We start from the raw sequence: 18,847 nt of genomic DNA, 5'->3' as shown, positions 1-18,847 counted from the left end.
GAAAAAAAAAAACAAAGACACTGAAATAGAGAACAAGGGGATAGTGACCAAAGGGGAGAAGGAAGGGAAGTTAAGGGGAAAAAGGGGGAGGCATTTGGAGGAACAAATAGGAAGGACACAAGGACGAGAACTAAGGGGGGGAAATGGGAGGGAGGTGGGGAGCAAGGGGCGGGGGAGGCTGGGATGGGAAAAATAGACAAAAAACTGTACTTGAAAAATAACTAAATAAAATTAAAAAAAAAACAAGGCCCAAGTATAAGTTGTCTATAAGAAATCTACTTTAAATATAAAGATACATATAGACTCAAGTAAGGGGATGGAGAAAAACACACCAAGCTATCACTAATCAGGGAAAGCAAGATTAGCGATGTGAATTTTAGACACAATAGATTTCAGAGCACAGAAAGTTATCCATAATAAGCAAACATATTACATAATGATAAAGGAGAAAAATGTCGAAGAAGAAATAGCAACTGTTAATATATATGTGCCGAACAGAGGAATAACAAACTAAAACAACCCAAGGAGAAATGGGTTAACCCAACCTTATAGTTGAAGACTTTAACACCCTTCTCTCAGAAATGGACAGATCTGGATGCAAGAAATTGGTAAGGCCACACTTGAACTCAATAGCACTCTCAATCAATTGGATATAACTGAATTGTATAGATCACCCAACAACAGCCAATTACACATTCTTCTCCAGCTCACAGGGAACTTTCACTAAGATGGACCTTAAAACATTTAAAATAACAGAGTCATACAACATCTGGTCTTACAACACAGTGAAACTGAGCTAGAAATCAGTACCAGGAGAATGACTGGAAAGGCCCAACAAACTTGGAGAAGAAACAATACCTGAGTCAAAGGTGGTATCTCATTGAAAATTTTAAAATAGTTTTGAAGTGAAAATTAAACCACAACTTTATCAAAATAAATAGGGTGCAGGAAAAGCCATGATCCTAAAGAAAGTTTTATATATGCATCGCATGCATACGTTAGAAAAGAAGAAAAATCTAAAATCTATATAAATTTCAAATGCATGAAAATTCTACAAGAGTTAAGTAAGCTACAGTGATAAATGCAAATTAGTGATTGCCTGGGGTTAAGGTGAAAAAAGACACAGGTTCAAATATTGCAGGAGGAAACTTTTGAGTATTTTCCTAATTTCTTCAAAAGAAAGAAAGAATCTTTGAAAAGGTAGATCATTGTTGAAAATAGAAAGTACCTGTAATAATCTGTTTTGATCCATTTAAAAAAGACTGAAATAGCAATGCTTTGAAAAACTGTAGTTATAATGGCTACAACTTGTTATTTAGTAAAGAAACTTCCTATCTAAATACTCCAAAAGTAATTTTATTGATAATGAATACAGGCAATGTGATTCTTCTACTTTAGCTTTTCTTCACATCTTTTGAAGTGTATTATCAAGCTAGAAGAAACTATGGCTATTGATTAGGGTTGATTGGACATTTTGTTATAATAATGGCTAAAGAATATATACACCAATGCGTAATTAAGTTAACATATAATATACATCTATATATATCTAATACCAGTATTTTAAGCACCTTCCATATATAAACTTATTTTTAAGTAAATATGTATTACATTACTATTCTGATCTGAAGAATGAGAAATTAAAATTTATATAAATAATGACTCTGAGAAATGTGATTAAGCTAGATGCTGAGTCAAAATCAGATTCTTCTCACTGCAGAATCAATTCTTACATTCCTTCTGCTATCCTGAAATTATATAATCTGAAGTATGGGTCTATATAGTCATTGGACCATTTCCAAATAAACTAATTTGTCATACTTTTTAGGATGTTTTCACTTTGGCTCTTATCTGTTTTTTTTTTTTTTTGTATTCCTACAAGTCTTCAGATTGCAATTCAAATAGGGCCATTTTAGCATTTTTGCCATACCAGCACCATTCTATAAATGCGGGGTAGTATGTAGACAAAATTATATACACTAAAATTTGCATCTAAATTGAAATGACACTTTTTCCAAAGAAGTGACATTCCAGTTTTCAGGCTAATGAATCGCTGGTGTTTTTTTATCTCATCTTATTCCTTGCAGCTCTTAATCTAACACTAAAATAATGCAAACATGGTGTCATTGCTGTCTGTTGTCATCGGTAGTCTAATTTCTACACAGTCAGTTGCAAAGATCCAGAAATCTAGGTAGGTACCATAATGGAATCCAAAATGAACTGAAAACCAGTTGAATACATATTCAGGAAAAGATATATTGATACCATATTCACAGAAGCAGAATTAATTTCATAAAAGGAGTTAGAGCATCATATTCTGATTTTAAATATGCATTTTTAAATTATTTATTTTCTTCAGATTATTTTTTCAAGTGGGAAAGACTAAATATTTTGGAATTTTGTATATCACACAGTAATACAATTTAGGAAATAAGACTTGAATTTTATGTATAATGACTCTTTGGATACACAATTTTGATCATTACAAAATTCACGTTGTTCTTGTTATAAAAATACATACTGTCTGTGTCTGTGTAGATATATACATATATGTACATGCATGTGTCTTATAGTCACATATCAAAAAAACAATGTATTCTATGTAAAACCTGTCTATTAACCTGTAGTATCTTACTCAGCTTTACTCTGTTACATTTTGAAGACCAAATTACTTCGAAATTGTACAAAAACGATCATCAGAGCAATGTCTCTGAAGCGCATCCCTTTATGAGGTCAGGCACCAGGACTGTTTATTCCATAGGGAATTTAAATAATAAATGGAAATTAAAGCGCAAGCCACCAGGCCCAGTGACTGAAGGATTAAAAGACAGAATGTGGTCATCATAATTGGGGAATTATAATTGGAAGAGGGCTTTTCCCCACGATTTCCACTTTGTTTTAAAAAGTGATTTTAAACAGGTGAAGTTTCTCTGTGCCATCTCTCTTGTATCGTGGAAACATGGACAAAGAACAGAGAAAAGCAGAATACCTGACTTGTACATTTTTCTAAATTAATCTCCCAGAGAAGGAAGTGAAGAAAATGTTCTTTTCTCTAAAGAAAATAATACCAAGGACTAAGAGCAAAGTCTTTGGCCCAGGAGAATAGTGGGCCTGTGTCCCAATCACCCAATCTCTGTAAACGTTTCCCGGGGCTTGAAGTCACCATTGTCTGCTCATTCTCCTATTGAACAATAGAAAACATCACGGCTGCACCCACAGTGGAAGAAAGTAGGTCACCCCGTACAGTTTTCCACTTTGCTTTCAGCAGGTATAGATTGTTACTGTTATTAACTCTGCGTGTGAAGCTCAACAATATTCCCCTGGAAATAAAGTTCGATTTCTTTTTACCTCAAACACTTCTTCATCCAAAATCCTCGTTCCAAAAACCGTGATGCCATGGGTGTCAACGATTGAGCTCTCGCTTCTATCCAGTGGTTTTGTGGCTTTCTTCTTACAGTCCACAATCATTGTCACCGTCTTCTTCTCCACGCTGATGGCTACCCGATGCCACCTGAAAAAATCAAGTGATTCTTCTGTAAGCCTCGAAGAGAGGGCTGCTGAACCACTGTCCACCTTAAAAATACAATATCTTTTAAATGGCGCAGGCAAGCTGCAATTGTACCAAGTATAGGCTCCTTTAGGGATTGATGAGCAGGCAGGTGACTGCTCACTGTTTACCCAGAACAGCCCTAGGCGCTCGAGGACACACACAGGTGAGACTCACAGCAGCACTGGCTGCTGATAAGGAAGTGCCATCCTCTGCTTCCCTTTGTGATGTCGCAACAAAAGGTCAATCTCCTCGCGTCCGAACCAGGGTATCTGATAGAGATTAGGGGGTGGGATACGGGAAAGTAATTGTGTCCATGTACGTAAATGCTTTCTTCCAAAGTGGAATGCCACTTAGGAAAAAGAAAGAAAAAAGAAAAAGAGGGTAAAAAAAAAGCCTTCTGCTCTAAAGATCCCCCGAGATTGGCTGTAAAAGGGGACATCTACTCATTGAATGGCTTTTCCACCTGGAGCCACGGAATGTCCTCACTGCAAACACACAATGTGCTTCTCTGTCTTTATTCACGTGTATTTCAAGTGCTCTCGTTTTATTTTTCTATTTTAATTTCAAGACGGTTATAGATCACTACTGTGGGCACGAGCCAAGATGAGACACAATCTCTCTCCTTCTTTCCAGGGTTGGCAAGAAGTGGAAATACTGAAAGAAAGCACAGTCCACGCATGGGTGGAGGGACAGTCTCCACCCACTGCGAAGCTCCCACTCCGGCTAATGCAGGACCACACTGATGGCCGTGAGGGCATGATCTGGCCGGCCCTTTGGAAATATGCATGCCCTCGTCATACCGTAATGTGGTGGATTTTTTCACAGTACCTGCTGCTACCCTAACCACCAAGTGAAGCCCACTGGATTTTGCAAGCCACTCTGGTTTATATTTAAAATTTTTTTTCCAAATGAAAAGTGCTAGATTAATATTCCAGAAATGTCTAGGACTCAATCCATAAAGTTAAGTACCCAAAAAGCAGCAGGAGCCTCCCTAAAATGTGCTTCATGTGACTTGGCACAGTGACTGATGAGGACCAAGTGCATTTCCATATACACGGAATCTTTGGTCTTTCCACTGCACACTCAACTAGCGCAGGCGTCTGCATCCTTGGAACTGAGCCAAGATTTACGTTCAGAGCCCAATCCTCTGACTGTAGCATTTTCACAGAGGTCTGCTAGGAGGCCCACGTTTTAACTTAAGCCAGGCTCCCTGTTGTAGATGCGCGCTTTTCGTTGACAGAAAATAAAAATGACTTCAATTGGTAACTATCGATTGGGACTCTCAGTCTGCTATTTTGGGTGAATTTGCTTCAGATCTGTTAATAATGATGTGTCAAACGATGGTGTCGTATGTAATATTCATCACACTAAGTGAACACTTAGTTTTGGAGTTCCCATTAGTTATGCTTTTCTCATACTACACCTTCCTATCCTCAGAAAAGCAGGTCAGTTCTTACGGTCAAAGCGCATACAGAACCCAATGTCTCTCACCTGCGTGCAAACTGCCATCTCTCCCTCCTAGACCTCCACCTCGTCTCTGCTTCCACTCTCGGGCAAACAGAGCAGCCCCTTAAAAATGTCAGATCAAGTCTCTGCCCTGCTAAAAGCCACTGAATAGTCCCAGTAACAGCTGAAGTCCCTACTCTGCCTCATAAGCGTTGTCCCCTGGCCCTCTCTGACCTCATGTCCAAATTTTTGTCCTCTGATCCCTGTATTTCAGCCACACGGCTGCCTCCTTATTGTGCCCTATGGATCTCCATTCTTACAGGAATGCTCTTCCTCCATAGCCCTCTGTAGCTCACTCCTTCCCTCCAACTTGTATCTGCTCAGTGTAACCATATCAAAGAGAACCACTCTACCTAAACCGCATGTCCTACATTCCTTACCCTGATTTAATTTCATTCATTGACCTACCACCATTTTTTATATTAAATGTTAACGGGAATAATGTAAATGGCTCAGGAAAGCTTGGTATTTTCTGGCACCGAGATATTGTTTCCTCCAAGGCTCTGACAAACATATGCTGAGTGTAGATTTTTTCCCCAACTGCACTGCTATTTGCTTCTCAAATCTATAACCAAATGTCCTATCACAGATAAACCGATTTTGATAAGCCTAGATTCAGCAATCAAATGCCAAGAAAATCTAATAAGCACCGATGTGAATTCAGCTGCTCCCTAAATGGGAGGCAACGTTCAGAGCACAGAATTCACACATCAGCCTGATTTTCAGGAGGATGTTGTGGTTATGGGAGACTCGGACCACTTCCCAAAAATGCGACCTGTCTCTGCCCCTTTCCAAATACATGATCTCAGGCAAGTTACCGAAACTCTCTGAGCCTCAGTTGCCTTATCTGTACAATGGGCTGTTAACATTACTCTCCTCTTAAAAGTTGTGAAAAACTAAGTGATTTAACTGCATATAAAGCGTTTAGTAATGTAGCACATATCAAGTATGATATAAGGCTTCCGATACACAGATGTGCATCAATATTAATCTGATTGGTAAAAGGCAAGCAGATCATTCCTCTACTCAGAAAGTCTACAGTGACTTCCCATGTCACTGCAAACACAACCCCAAGTGCTAACAACCATCTGCAACGTGATGTCCCATCCGGCCTTCCATGGCGTCTCCTTTCCCATCACCCTCTCTGCTCCTGGTAGGCTGGCTCCCTTGACCTTGTTTAGACCAATCAGCCACCCCGGGTCTGCTTCCCATCCTCCTGGAATAGTAGACTATCAATTATCAGCACGACAGGCCCCCAACCTCCTTCACACGTCACCTTCTTCATGCAGTTTCCCCTGGGCCCCTCCTTAAAAGTGCACCCCACACCACCGTTCCCCAACCTCGTCCCTGGCCCCTTTCTCTCTCACTTATCACCATGTGACACACACTTCACTAGTTACTTTTGATTGCTTCTTCTTTGTCTGCCTAGACTGTAAACTCTATACAGTTAGATATTGTATTGTTTGCAGAAAAACCGTATCATACTTTTTCAACTCTTGTTGAGTTAGTTAATCAAACGCGAGAAGGGCCTTCCGCCGAAACATGAGATTGTTCAGTTACTTACTTCCCATCGGCGAGGTTCACAGTCCTGAACAGGGGGTAGTCTTCCGGGGCGGGTTTCCCAGTGTGGTCTTCAAACAGGAACACAGGCGACCTCCCGACCTCGACGCCGATTTGCTGAATACCATGTTCATTATATATAGACAAAAGGAAAGACTGAATTCCTTTTTTGGGTTTTACTGTAAATAATATTGAAAAATCTTCTGGGAAAGTTCCTCCTGGGAAGAGAAGTCCAGAGAGTGAGAATCCAAATTCCCAAATCACTCGGAGGTCACCCTACTAGGTTTTGACCTTTCTGGGTGGCCTTCCCAGGTCACCCGAGATCACATAGTAATAACAACATGGTTTAAAAAAAAACGGAGAAGAATCTCTGTTAAGCTATTCCTGCAATAATTCCTCAAGCTATACTCCAAGTTTAAAGCCACTCATTTAAAGCACAATAATGATATAAAATTAAATAAAAGATTAGGAAACAGAACGTGATGCCACATCCAACATCAAACACTCAGTGAGCACTTTAAGAACACTTGAGTCCCGTTTTTGGTGCAAGACCGCATTTCCTGCCTCCGTCTAGTCGGGAACCCATGGTCTCCCCAAAGAGGCAGTGTAAGAACACAATAGAAAAATGATATTATTGTAGCCCTGGCTGGTGTAGCTCAGTGGATTGAGTGTGGGCCTGCGGACCAAACAACCACAGGTTTAATTCCCAGTCAGGGCACATGCCTGGGTTGCAGGCCAGTTTCCAGCAGGGGATGCAGGACAGGCAACCACACATTGATATTTCTCTCCCCTTCTCCTTCCCTTCCCCTCTAAAGATAAATAAATAAAATATTTTTAAAAGATATTATTGTAGTCATCCCTTTAAAAGCTGAAGAGTTCCTGATCAGTTTTTCCTATCATGTGACGCAGTTTCATTAACTAAGAAAGCTTACTTATGTCATTAAAAATCAGAATGATTAGATACTTGGTCAATTCGATCACAAATTCAAGAAGGCAGACTGTCTCCCACCCCCAATCCCCAACCCCCCAAACTTTTAAGTAGTTAAAAGTTTTAAACTTTTAATTTAAACGTTTAAATATTTTATGGATTTAATAACTGTTTTAATTGTTTTCATACTCCAAGTCACAAAAACGGTGCATTGAAATTCTTTATATATGGGTTTATCCCTTTTGTCTCCTAAAAATGATTTCAAAACTAGGAATAGTGTGGAAAAATCAATAATTTATCAAAATAAATGTGTTTTCAAAAATATGTGTACTTTAAAATGTCCTCCCATAAAAAACACACAGCCTTGTTTTGTAATTTTTACTGCCTTGATTTATAATTATTCTATTGTTAGGAAACAATTTTATGTGGAAATGAAGAGCTTAGTTTCCTTCAGGTGCAGACAGTAGAATATATGATAAAGGGATAATATAATTCATTGTTTCTGAGACAGTCCCAAAGCACCAAAACAAACAACAAACAAAAAAATACTTGATAATAAAAATGATGCTCGCCCTAAGAACAGACAAGACCTGGACTAAATATTAACCCCATGTAATTTGGACAAGTTAAAGAGCTTCCGTGAGACTCAAATTCCATTTCTATTATATAAGGATAGGAACATTCAACTTAGTAAAGTTACAAGGAAAAGCCATCACCACGCACCCAAGAGAAGGCAAGCACTTGCCACGAGTTACCTGCTTAAAAAATGTGATGTTCACAAATCGTCAATTTATCCCTCAACTCCCTTTCCCTACATTACTAGGATTTCTAGATAATTAGTTTATTGGGTTAATTAGTGCTTTCATGGACAGTAAAAATATTCACCAAGTGTTTTCCAATACCATTCTAAAAACTTCCCATGTAAAGAATAAAATCTCTAGTCCCACATCTCACTATTCCTAGGAGATACAACTTTTAATATACTTGAGATAGGAATTGCATCCAAAAATAATGCAGGATAATCTTTTTTATAACATCTGCTGAAGACATATTTCTTTCAACAGAAACACACATTGATTTCAGAGAGACACTCGTTAAGTGTGTCTAAATCCACATATTTATTAAGTTGACCAGGATGGTCATTAAGGATGAAGATGCCACACTCTCCCTGATGAATAAATTCTGCATGATGGTATGCAAAAATGAGTTAGACTTCATATGGTCTTCAAGTTTCATCATCTTGGAATAAAATAAGCAATCATTAAATTTTCAAGTAAGCATATCTTCTGTGATTGTGCTTAATTCAAGTTGACAATTATTAAATTGTTATTTATATTTGTTGGAGACCACAATCTATCTGTTGTCTAACATATATATATATATATATATTCCCCACCATAACTGTTCATTATACAGCATGATAAAAAGATAGTAGGACTTAACACAGTAGTAGTAGCCGCGGTGAATGACGGGAACATACCTGAAAATAACTGTTTTGTAGGAGCACTGAGCTGTGCGTGCTTTGAAACTCTGTAAGCAGTATCTGACCCTTTTGAATTCTTTCTGTTTGTGCAGAAGCCTGTTGTTTTCGATATCCCCTCTGGGGAATTATGAAAATCTAGAGCTTTTAGTACATCAACTGGAGCGGCTGAAAAATAAATTAAAAAGAAGAAAAACATAATCGGACAAATAATCTCTAATATAAAAATGAGTATTTTTAACAGAGGACATGGTTTGTTCTTCCACTTCTCAAATCTGTTTATCACTTGAAATGCTTCCCTAACACTTGGGTGGGGAGCCAAGAAGTGGGGCAACAGGTACAATACAAACCAAAACATTTTCAAAGGCAAAGTGTCTCTAATGAGGAATCAAGTTATGCAATAACAAAGCAGAATACTTCCACACATATATACATACATATATAGGTATATATAGAATATGTATGTGAATGTGTATATATGTAGATTGAGAACTTAATACAACCTTTCTATGAATGTACATTCTGATGCACCTCTATTACAACTTATAAATCTTTAATTCTTCTAAGTAATGACATGTTTGCCATTAAAATGAAAGCCAACATCTGTACATATTCCATTAACTTCTAATACATCCACTAGTTAACTCTTCATAACCTAAATACAGGTGATTTTGAAGATTCAAACTCAGAATGGACGTTATGCATAAATATTGTAAATGAGCAGTTACTAAGCCACGTTGGGTATACAAAGAGATGTTAGAAGATGTTAAAAGAATAGTCAAAATATAATGCCCTCATATTGAGTGCTTTCTGATATTATTTACAAAGTACTACATATAAAGGAGCCTATACTTGCATGGACATGTGTGTCTGTGTTATGTGTACATGCATGCATGCATGTATCGGTGTGGAATTTATTGATTTTCACCATCTAGATTTGCCAGAGTACCTCATGGGCATTGCATCGTGCTGCAATATTAGACTAAAAGCCCCTGGAGATAAGTAATCATGTTCTTTTTTCCCTCCTCTTAAGGCGCATCCCACTGTCTCACACAGGTCCACTTGTTGGCGGAAGCATGAATTCCCCAAATCTGATTCCTTCCAGCCCCTCCCCCCACCACAAAGTGATCAGTAGAAAATGAGCTGGAGACCTTGAACTTCCCCTTCTGGTAAACTTGATGCCGTAAACAGATTGATTGGAATATACTTCACATACAATGCAATTTAAAACTAGACAATTCATCGGTTTTGGTATATTATGCTTTTCATTTTTACACATCCTAAATAGATACACCATCAAATTTGCCATTTTAACCATTTTAAAGTGTACAGTTGAGGAGCATAATTACATTCACAGCATCGGGTAACCGTCACCACCATCTACTGGGCCGGCCAAAAAGTCCATTTCATTTTTTTCCATAAAATAAAGCACACATTTTTGTCATTTTCACCAATGACTTTATTAACTTGGACATGTTGAGTATGTCGGCTATCTCTCACATGATATAACATTGATTATTCGCAGTGAATGTCTTGATTTGATCGCTATCAACTTCAACTGGTCCACCCGACAGTGGAGCACAGTCCAGCGAGAAATCTCCAGCACGAAACTTCACAAACCGCTTTTGACACATTCGTTCAGTCACAGCACCTTCTCCACACACTGCACAAATCTTTTTTGCATTTCAGTTGTGTTTTTACCTTTCTTGAAATAATAAAGCATAATATGCCAAAAATATTGCATACTTTCTCCCATTCTCGGTATTAAAATGGCTACATAAAAATTCACCAATTTTGATGTTTTTTAATGCACACTGATATGACAGCTGTCACAATACCATCTAACAGGATTTTTTTTCAAATGAAGTTAAAGACAACTGAGCACTACTAGAGCCATCATACGGAAAAAACCAAACAAACTTTTTTGGCTAACTCAATATTTCCAAAACTTTTTCATCACCCCAAAGAGAAACTCTGTACTCACTAATTCCCTACTTTCCCCCTCTCCTAAGCGCTTGGTAATCTCTATTCTACTTTTGGTCTATGTGAATTTGCCTCTTTTAGATATTTCATATGATATTACAATGTTCCTCAAAACATTAAACACAGAAGTACCTACAGTCAAGCAATTCCTCTCCTAGGCATATACCCAAAGAATTGAAAGCTGAGACTTAAACAGATGCCTGCACATCACTCTTCATTGCTGCATTATTCACAATAGCCGAAAGGTAGAGGTAACCCAGGTACTGATCAATATGTGAACAGAATGTACTATATACATACAATACAATAGGATTTGGCGATAAAAAGGAACAAAGTTCTGATACATGCTACAACATGGATGGACCTTCAGAACATGACACTGTATGAAATGAGCCAGGCACACAAAAGGACAAGCGACTTTTTCAGACCTTCAGATTTCCTGACCCACAACTAGCATCATTCAATTCACTCGAAGGGTATGAACCACACAAATCACGAGATGTAAGCACCGTTACAAAACCAGACTTCAAGAATCCGTGTCAATCAACACACTTTCATTCTATGGGCTTTCTATTTTTATTCAAAAGTTTAAATTTTCAGAAGAGACCACTTGCTGGCCAATGTATCACTGAGCATGTCTGAAACGTAGTCTTCACCTCAAATACTGAGATTCAAACTAAGAAGCGACTAATGATGCCCAGGAAGCATGTAGGAGGCAGTGTCTGTATTTTAGAAGATTCACAAAGCCCTGTTTTGTTCAGAAGGAAAAGAAATCACTTCTGGCTGAAAGTGAGCACCAATACTTTAGACTGGAAAGGTTCCAGTTGTTCATTTAAAAAAATAGAATTGCCATCATGTCTCAAACACGGTAGGTTTCATAAATACACTGTTTCTGGGAGTACTTGAGGAGGACGAAAACGGGGCTGGTTTGAGGGTCAGGAAGTGCGACCACCGGAGTTGACCACACAAAGTAGAAGTGATGTGCAACCAGCCTATTCTTTGAAAATCACAATTTCAATTAATATTCTTCACAATAACTTTCTGTCTTTTATAGAATCTGTGAGTGAACACCTGTGAGCGGTGTACATCCGGTCACTCCCTGGGGGGGCACTGACTTCAACGTGTACAAACACAGGCAGATGAGGCTTTAAGTACTTTGCCTCCTACAGTATAACTAATGTACTTTCCTTTATCAATAAAGACCATCCACTTATTTCCTCAAGCTTCTGAATGAACATCAACCTACAACCCAGTATAGCAGACATCATTTCTAATTATTAAAAAGAAAAAAAACTTTTCTTTATGGAAATTGGATGCTTTGAAGGGATCATTAACTCTATTAAACATGACACTTGTTAGTTCAGACTTGGAATATTTAGAGAACAATAAGAGGAGTGAAGAACATCTTTTACAAGGTCCTATTTGCAATGGCCAATCTTTTTAGGCCAGTAGACACCTGACCATTCTTACCATCGTCTTTTCTCCTGAGATAAAACTAAGAGAGTAAGAACTATAACAGCTGCGATGTCCAGAGAGTTTCATATGTACCAGTCACTGGGCTAAGTTATTCTCAGTCCTTAAGGCTCACAGATCATTCGGGGGCTGTGTTCCCACCCACACAGTGCACAGGAGGGAACTGGGAACTGAAAGCAAACTAAGGATGATCTCACCTGTACATGGAACCTAATGAACAAAACAAGTAAGCAAAATATAACCAACAGATGGAAATTAAAAAAAACTGACAGTAATCAGGGGCAGGGGGAGAGGGATAATTGGGGGAAACAGGGGGTGAGCCATCAAAAAACATGTATAAAGGACCCAGGGACAAAGCCAAAGCGGGTAGGTACCACGGTGGGAGGTGGAGGTGAGTGGGGCAGCGGAAGATGGAGAAAACGGTAGTTGAACAACAATAAAAAAAATTAATTAAAAAAAAAAGGGATGCACCTAAAGTCTGTGCACATATCCGACCTGGGCTTTTGGAATTCCACCACCCTCCTCACTATACCCCAGAAATAAAAACCCTGCAAAAAGAAACTTAAAACATAGACATCACATATGAAAATGATCTCGAGGCTGTTAATTGACCCCTGATGTTTGTATTTGTTTTCAATGACACTCAATTCAGGCTGCAGGTACACAGGACTCCGAAGGAGACCATCACAACTAATCTGTGTGTTTTATCTTATCTTCTTGCTCGGAAGCCGTTAGGAAAAGTACCTCTGAATTGTTTAAAAACCCCAGGATGGGAACACAAGCACAAAGGCTGTAATTCTGAGAAGAAAAGGAGTCAGCCCCATGGTCGGACTGCACAGAGGGAAATGATACATAAAGTAGACCGTGACTTCCCTTTTCTCTGTGCAACCTTTCCACAGGAGGGACCTCCTCCAGGAGCCAAGGGCTTGTGCCATTGGTCCTTTCCTACTGGGAAAGGGACGTGACAAGAACACATTTCTACTTCAGGACTCACACTAAGGGCTCTAGCTTCTTCATGCAGTTCCTTGGAGAAACACATGCTATGAAGTAATTACTCACTCTTCACAAAACAGCCGAAAAATAGAGACATCTAATGGAGATGTCAAATAGATTTTTTTTTTTTTGCTAAAAAGTCATGTCAAGGTCCCAAGACATAGCTCAGTGAACCAAGTCTCAAAGTTGTTTTTTTTCCTTTCAAATTAAATCACTAATAAATGAAGCCACTTTGAAATCTGCCTTTTGTCTGACCTCGTAATCACAGCATTTAACAAATTCTTACGGTTCTAAGGTGTTATACAGATGCGCATGCGCGCGCACAGGCAAACTATTGGTCACATTTAGCTCGACTGCAACTGCGAACGATTAAAGATGCTCATTGAATTTGGCTCAACCCAATATATCTAAAAGAAGTGAAATTTCCATATTCAAAGCAACTCTTAAAGGCCCTAAGTATTTTAACGGTTTCTACTAGTTGCTAATAGAGATCGCACGCAGCATGATGAACTTTTCAGATGTACCCCATCAGAAGAATATTTGGTTCAATCATATTTTCCTGGCTTTTATTGTCTACTTTTATTGTTTGTTTTATGGGAGAATAGGACATCAGAGCCAGTCCAGTACTACAATAGCCATTGGACGGTTTTCCATGGCTTTTCTTATTAATCTGCATGCCACAGCTTGCGTAAGCTGCCAAAACTCCATGCATCATCATGTCAGCCTGTTACTTGAATCCCTTCAGAGAAGCCCACTGACTTTCAGATGTATGTACATGCCATGCGCATACAATGTGGATGACCTGGCCATACTCGCTCTTCCTCTCAGATTTCTGCTGGCTCTGCAGCCTTCGGCTTCATTACCCGCTAACACCTGCTCGCTCCCTGCATCGGCCATTCTGGACTCGGACATCCCAGGGCCCACCATGTTGCTTCTGCCGCCTCTGGGCCCCTCTAAACCCCATTCCCCTGTCTGAAACACTAGCTCCTCCCCCTGAGGGTGAGCTGGATGTGACTGATGGGAAACGCCCTCTAGAAAGCAGTCCCTCTCTCAAAGCTGGGTTGGAGATGCAGACCTCTGTCATAGCAGTCTTGCCTTTACTAGTTTACCTAGACTTCAGTTCTTCCCAAACTGGAAGAGAACTTGTATGTACACATACACACACAAACACACACATGGACTATATAAAATATTGATTGAATGTGAAACACAAGAATGTGAAAATTTATAGAATCGACTCTCTCTGAAGTCCATAAAACTCTCTTGTTCTGAAACAAACATATTTGATAGCTTAGCCCTGGCTGGTGTGGCTCAGTGGATTGAGTGCTGGCCTGTGAAGCAAAGGGTCGCCAGTTCGATTCCCAGTCGGGGCACATGCCTGGGTTGCAGGTCAGGTGCCCAGTAGGGGGCGCATGAGAGACAACCACACATTGATGTTTCTCTCTCCCTCTTTCTCCCTCCTTCCCCTCTCTCTAAAAATAAATAAATAAATAAATAAATAAAGTCTTTTTAAATAAAGAAAAAATCACTACAACAACTGGGCTGGAGCCCAGACATTCACTCATGGTTTCTCCTGTTTTTGTTTTGTTTACTTTTTATTGTTGACACTATCACAGATGCCCCATTTCCTGGCCCACTTTGCCCACCTTCACCCACCCCCATACCCCCTCCGGCCATCACCATGCTGTTGTCTGTGTCTATGACACTGAGGAAGGCACTTACCCTTCTCATCCTTAAGACTTAGTTTTTTTTAACTCAACCTCATTGTGAGAATAAATGAGAGGGGATTCTAATCTGGAATGCACAGTAAGCATTCGATAAAAATAATACTAAAAGGCATTACTTCTTCAAGATGTCAACCCTTTGGGATAACCCAATGCATTCTAGGGAGTGTCACCCACGTTCCCCCAGAGCTGCCATTCACCCGATTCCTGCTGTTCATTTCCTGGGATGACCCTGGGGACCCTTCTCCCAGGGGAAGAGAGGGCCAAAGCGCATTCCGTCTGGAAAGGCCCATGACGTGGCACCCAGGAAAACTGCCCTGCGCTCAGCAATCTCCCCAGCACGTTCTCATGTCACCCTACCCACACAGGACCCCAAGAGGGTTCCTGGAATCGTGACAGCTCAAGCCACCAAAGGAGTCTCCAACCTGTACTATCATGCTCTCCGCTCAAATACTGCCCCTGCCGCATTAACTTGACATCAGTACACTGACAATATCAGCATTTTTCCCTTTTAATAATTTTCCTTGGCACGGCACACACATGAATCTAACTGCAGCTTTAGCACAGTAACCTTGATGGCAGGTGTTTATTAAAAGGGTTTAAAACCTCATATTTTCTTGTCTTTCCTCTACTACTTTTCTTTCATTTAGCTCAGACACATATGCTACATATGAATTTTGTATTATTGGCAAATGTGAAGTATTAGAAAATAAAACATATTGGCCTGAATTCTCCCGTGTTTAAAAGGCATGGAAGTTCATCTTTAAATGACTACAAGGATAACTAATGTCAATGGAAATCATATAAATTTCCTTTGGCCACACAACTTTTTACTGGAAAAAAAATACCAGACTTTTTGTGTGTGTTGTTATCTAACCTCTGTAATAAAAAAAAAGTGCAAAATGAGAAAAATAAACTGCTGGGCAACATTAGCAAATTGCAAATATATAAGATTTGAGCTGTACAACTTGCATTATTTACTCTTGGGCATGGCACATGTTTCAAGTTTACTTTCCCCAAAGCGGTTCTAGAACCAATTTAAATGTTTTGCCATTTTAAGCTTATGTTTAGAGATATATTCTCCTACAGAAAAATAGATCACAGGCTCGAGTTTTTGATGGGCATCTTGAAAAAATGCATTCTGATGTTCCAACCAAGAACAGCCCCAAATTGACAATGACGTATTGGCAAGACAATATGAAACAGTGTCCTGGAGTTGTACAAATTTTGCGGTTCATCTTGTCAAACCAAGCACCTAACCAGCCCATTGGGACTAGCATTTCAGGACATAGAAATCCAGTGGTCAAATGTAAATGCACTTTTTTGCAACTCCGTGAAAATGCCAGTTTTTAAAAAATAGTTACACAGCGAAATGCAAAATAAAAAAGGTCGGGGAAAAATACACAGTGGAATACAGGGTGGGAACAAAGTAGGTTTACCATTGTTCATGTGGAAGAACATACAATAATTAATAAATGATAATGCAAGAATAAACCCTGTGTTTCACGAACTCACCACTAGAAACCTACCTGGGCCTCATCCTGTGTCCTGAAGCACAACAAACGGGAAAAGGGTGACTCCCATCAAAATCAGTTGCAGGCGCGTCGCACTGTGCTGAGTATTTATTCTAACTCTGATCTACCCAGTGGTTGGGATAAATTCCGCATTGATTAGCCACAATAAATGACCTGGCTTTGGCATCAGCCTGTGTACACTCTTCCTCCGCAGCGTCTAACCTGTAACTGCGCTCTAGGACCATCTGCTTCCTGGACAGAGCGCATCACCGCTCCATGAGACCGGGAAGCAAAGCGTGAACTCCCATCCCCATCTCTACAGGATGACATGTAACCTCAGAAAACAATTGATGGGCATGGTGTCCCTCAAGGGGGGGGACTCTCCAACCACGTAGAATGGGGCTGTCAGGTGGGCTACGTCAAAGTATGTAAAGTGAAATGAAAAACCGTGGCAATCTTCTGGATCATAAATCGGGCCTAGAAGCTGCCCAAATAATTCAAGGCAATATTTGCACCCCAAAATTATCTAATTCCACATTTCATATAAATTTAAACGGGGCATTACTTTTTAAAAAAATATTTTATTTATTTATTTCTAGAGAGAGGGGAAGGGAGGGAGAAAGAGTAGGAGAGAAACATCAATGTGTGGTTGCCTCTCATGTGTTCCCCACTGGGGACCTGGCCTGCAAACCAGGCATGTGCCCTGACTGGGAATCAAACCGGTGACCCTTTGCTTCACAGGCCCACGATCAAGCCACTGAGCTACACCAGCCAGGGCAAGGGCATTACATTTTTAATAAAATTTTATTTATTTATTTTTAGGGAGAGGGAAAGAGAGGGGGAGAGAAATATTGATGTGAAAGAGAAACATCCATTGGTTACCTCTCACACGCACCCTGACTAAGGACAAACTCAAGACCCAGGCATGTGCCCTGACCGGGAATCGAACTGGCAACCTTTCAATTAGTAAGACAACACCCAACCAACTAAGCCACACCAGTCAGACAGGCAGGACATTCCTTTTTATAAATGACAAATATTTGGATAAATATAAAGGAGAAAAGTAAGTCAGTAAATGAGTATAGAAAGCATAGTGGAGGAGTCCATAACAAATAGGAAAGACAGTTAAGGCTTCCACAGGAATATGATGTTTGAGCGGTCTAGAAAGGCATTGTCCAGAAATGCCTAGCTTGCTCTTTTTACAGAAAGACATTCTAAGTGAAGGGAATGGCAACTGCGAAGAACCTGAGGTGGGAGTGGGCCCAGGTGTTGCAGGAAATACAAGGAGGCAAACATGTCTCTGGCAAAGGAAATGAAACAGGTATTGGGGTCAGAGAAACAAGGGCGAGAGCAGGTTGAAGGCCGATTGCCCAGGTTCTGTGGGTTCAGGGGCTTGGGATTTTCTCCCAGGTGAGATGGGAGCCCCTGGAAGCTGCGGGCCTAGGAGTAACATGAACCACCTGATTTTCCAGACCACTATGGCTCTGAGCGGAGAGCAGACTGGTACAGCCCTGAATTGGAACCACGGAGGGGACAGGAAGCAACTCCAGTCTTCTCCGAGTCAGACTTCGTCATCTAGGAGGGATGCAGGCCAGGAGGGATGCAGGTGAGCATCCCTGCATTACTGAGCATCCCTGCATCTAGGAGGGATGCAGGTGAGCGATGCATTACTGACTCAGATCGTGGGTGCGTTCTGAAGACAGAGCACCCACAGCAGTTGCCGACAGCTTGGATCTGGGGTATGAGAGAAAAGGAGTCTCAGCTGACTCCCGGTGGGTTTTTTTCAGTCGAACTTGAACATCATGACTGATTATGATGCCATCGACCGAGATGGGGAAGATGGTGAGAGGAGGGAAGTTCTGTAGTTTTTCACAGGCTCACTTTGAGATGACTTCATAAATGTCACTAGAAATGCCTAAATAGATGGTTGAGTATACGAGTCTGAAGTTCCGGGGAAAGATCCAGGGTAGAAATAAAACTGTGAGAGTGGACAGCTTACCGATGTTATTTAAAGCCATAATTAACTTAATGACATGGTTATTTGAAAACTTTTTTTGGTATAACTTTCCCTGAAAGAAATCATTATGACTTAGAAATGCTTGCAATAAATAGTTTTGTCCTCTCAAATAATCACAA

At 40.0% G+C, this 18,847-nt stretch overlaps 1 protein-coding gene across 4 annotated transcripts in view; it reads right to left on the bottom strand.

Moving 5' to 3' along the window:
• COL11A1 (collagen type XI alpha 1 chain) overlaps positions 1-18,847 on the bottom strand; it is a 163,086-nt gene that overhangs the window by 133,525 nt on the left and 10,714 nt on the right. For all 4 annotated transcript variants that reach the window (XM_037153048.2, XM_037153051.2, XM_037153049.2 and 1 more), the window contains exons 2-4: positions 9,025-9,192; positions 6,621-6,834; positions 3,349-3,511 (exon numbers count right to left, since the gene is read on the bottom strand). In XM_037153048.2, the coding sequence (XP_037008943.2) occupies positions 3,349-3,511; positions 6,621-6,834; positions 9,025-9,192 (545 nt within the window). The remainder of the gene's footprint in view (positions 1-3,348; positions 3,512-6,620; positions 6,835-9,024; positions 9,193-18,847) is intronic.

The sequence above is a fragment of the Artibeus jamaicensis genome, unplaced genomic scaffold, assembly GCF_021234435.1.
Source record: "Artibeus jamaicensis isolate MK-2021 breed Jamaican fruit bat unplaced genomic scaffold, CSHL_Jam_final scaffold_1689, whole genome shotgun sequence".
NCBI lineage: Eukaryota > Metazoa > Chordata > Mammalia > Chiroptera > Phyllostomidae > Artibeus > Artibeus jamaicensis.
Note: the sequence above shows the minus strand (reverse complement) of the source record. Positions and strands in the feature narration are given on the sequence as shown.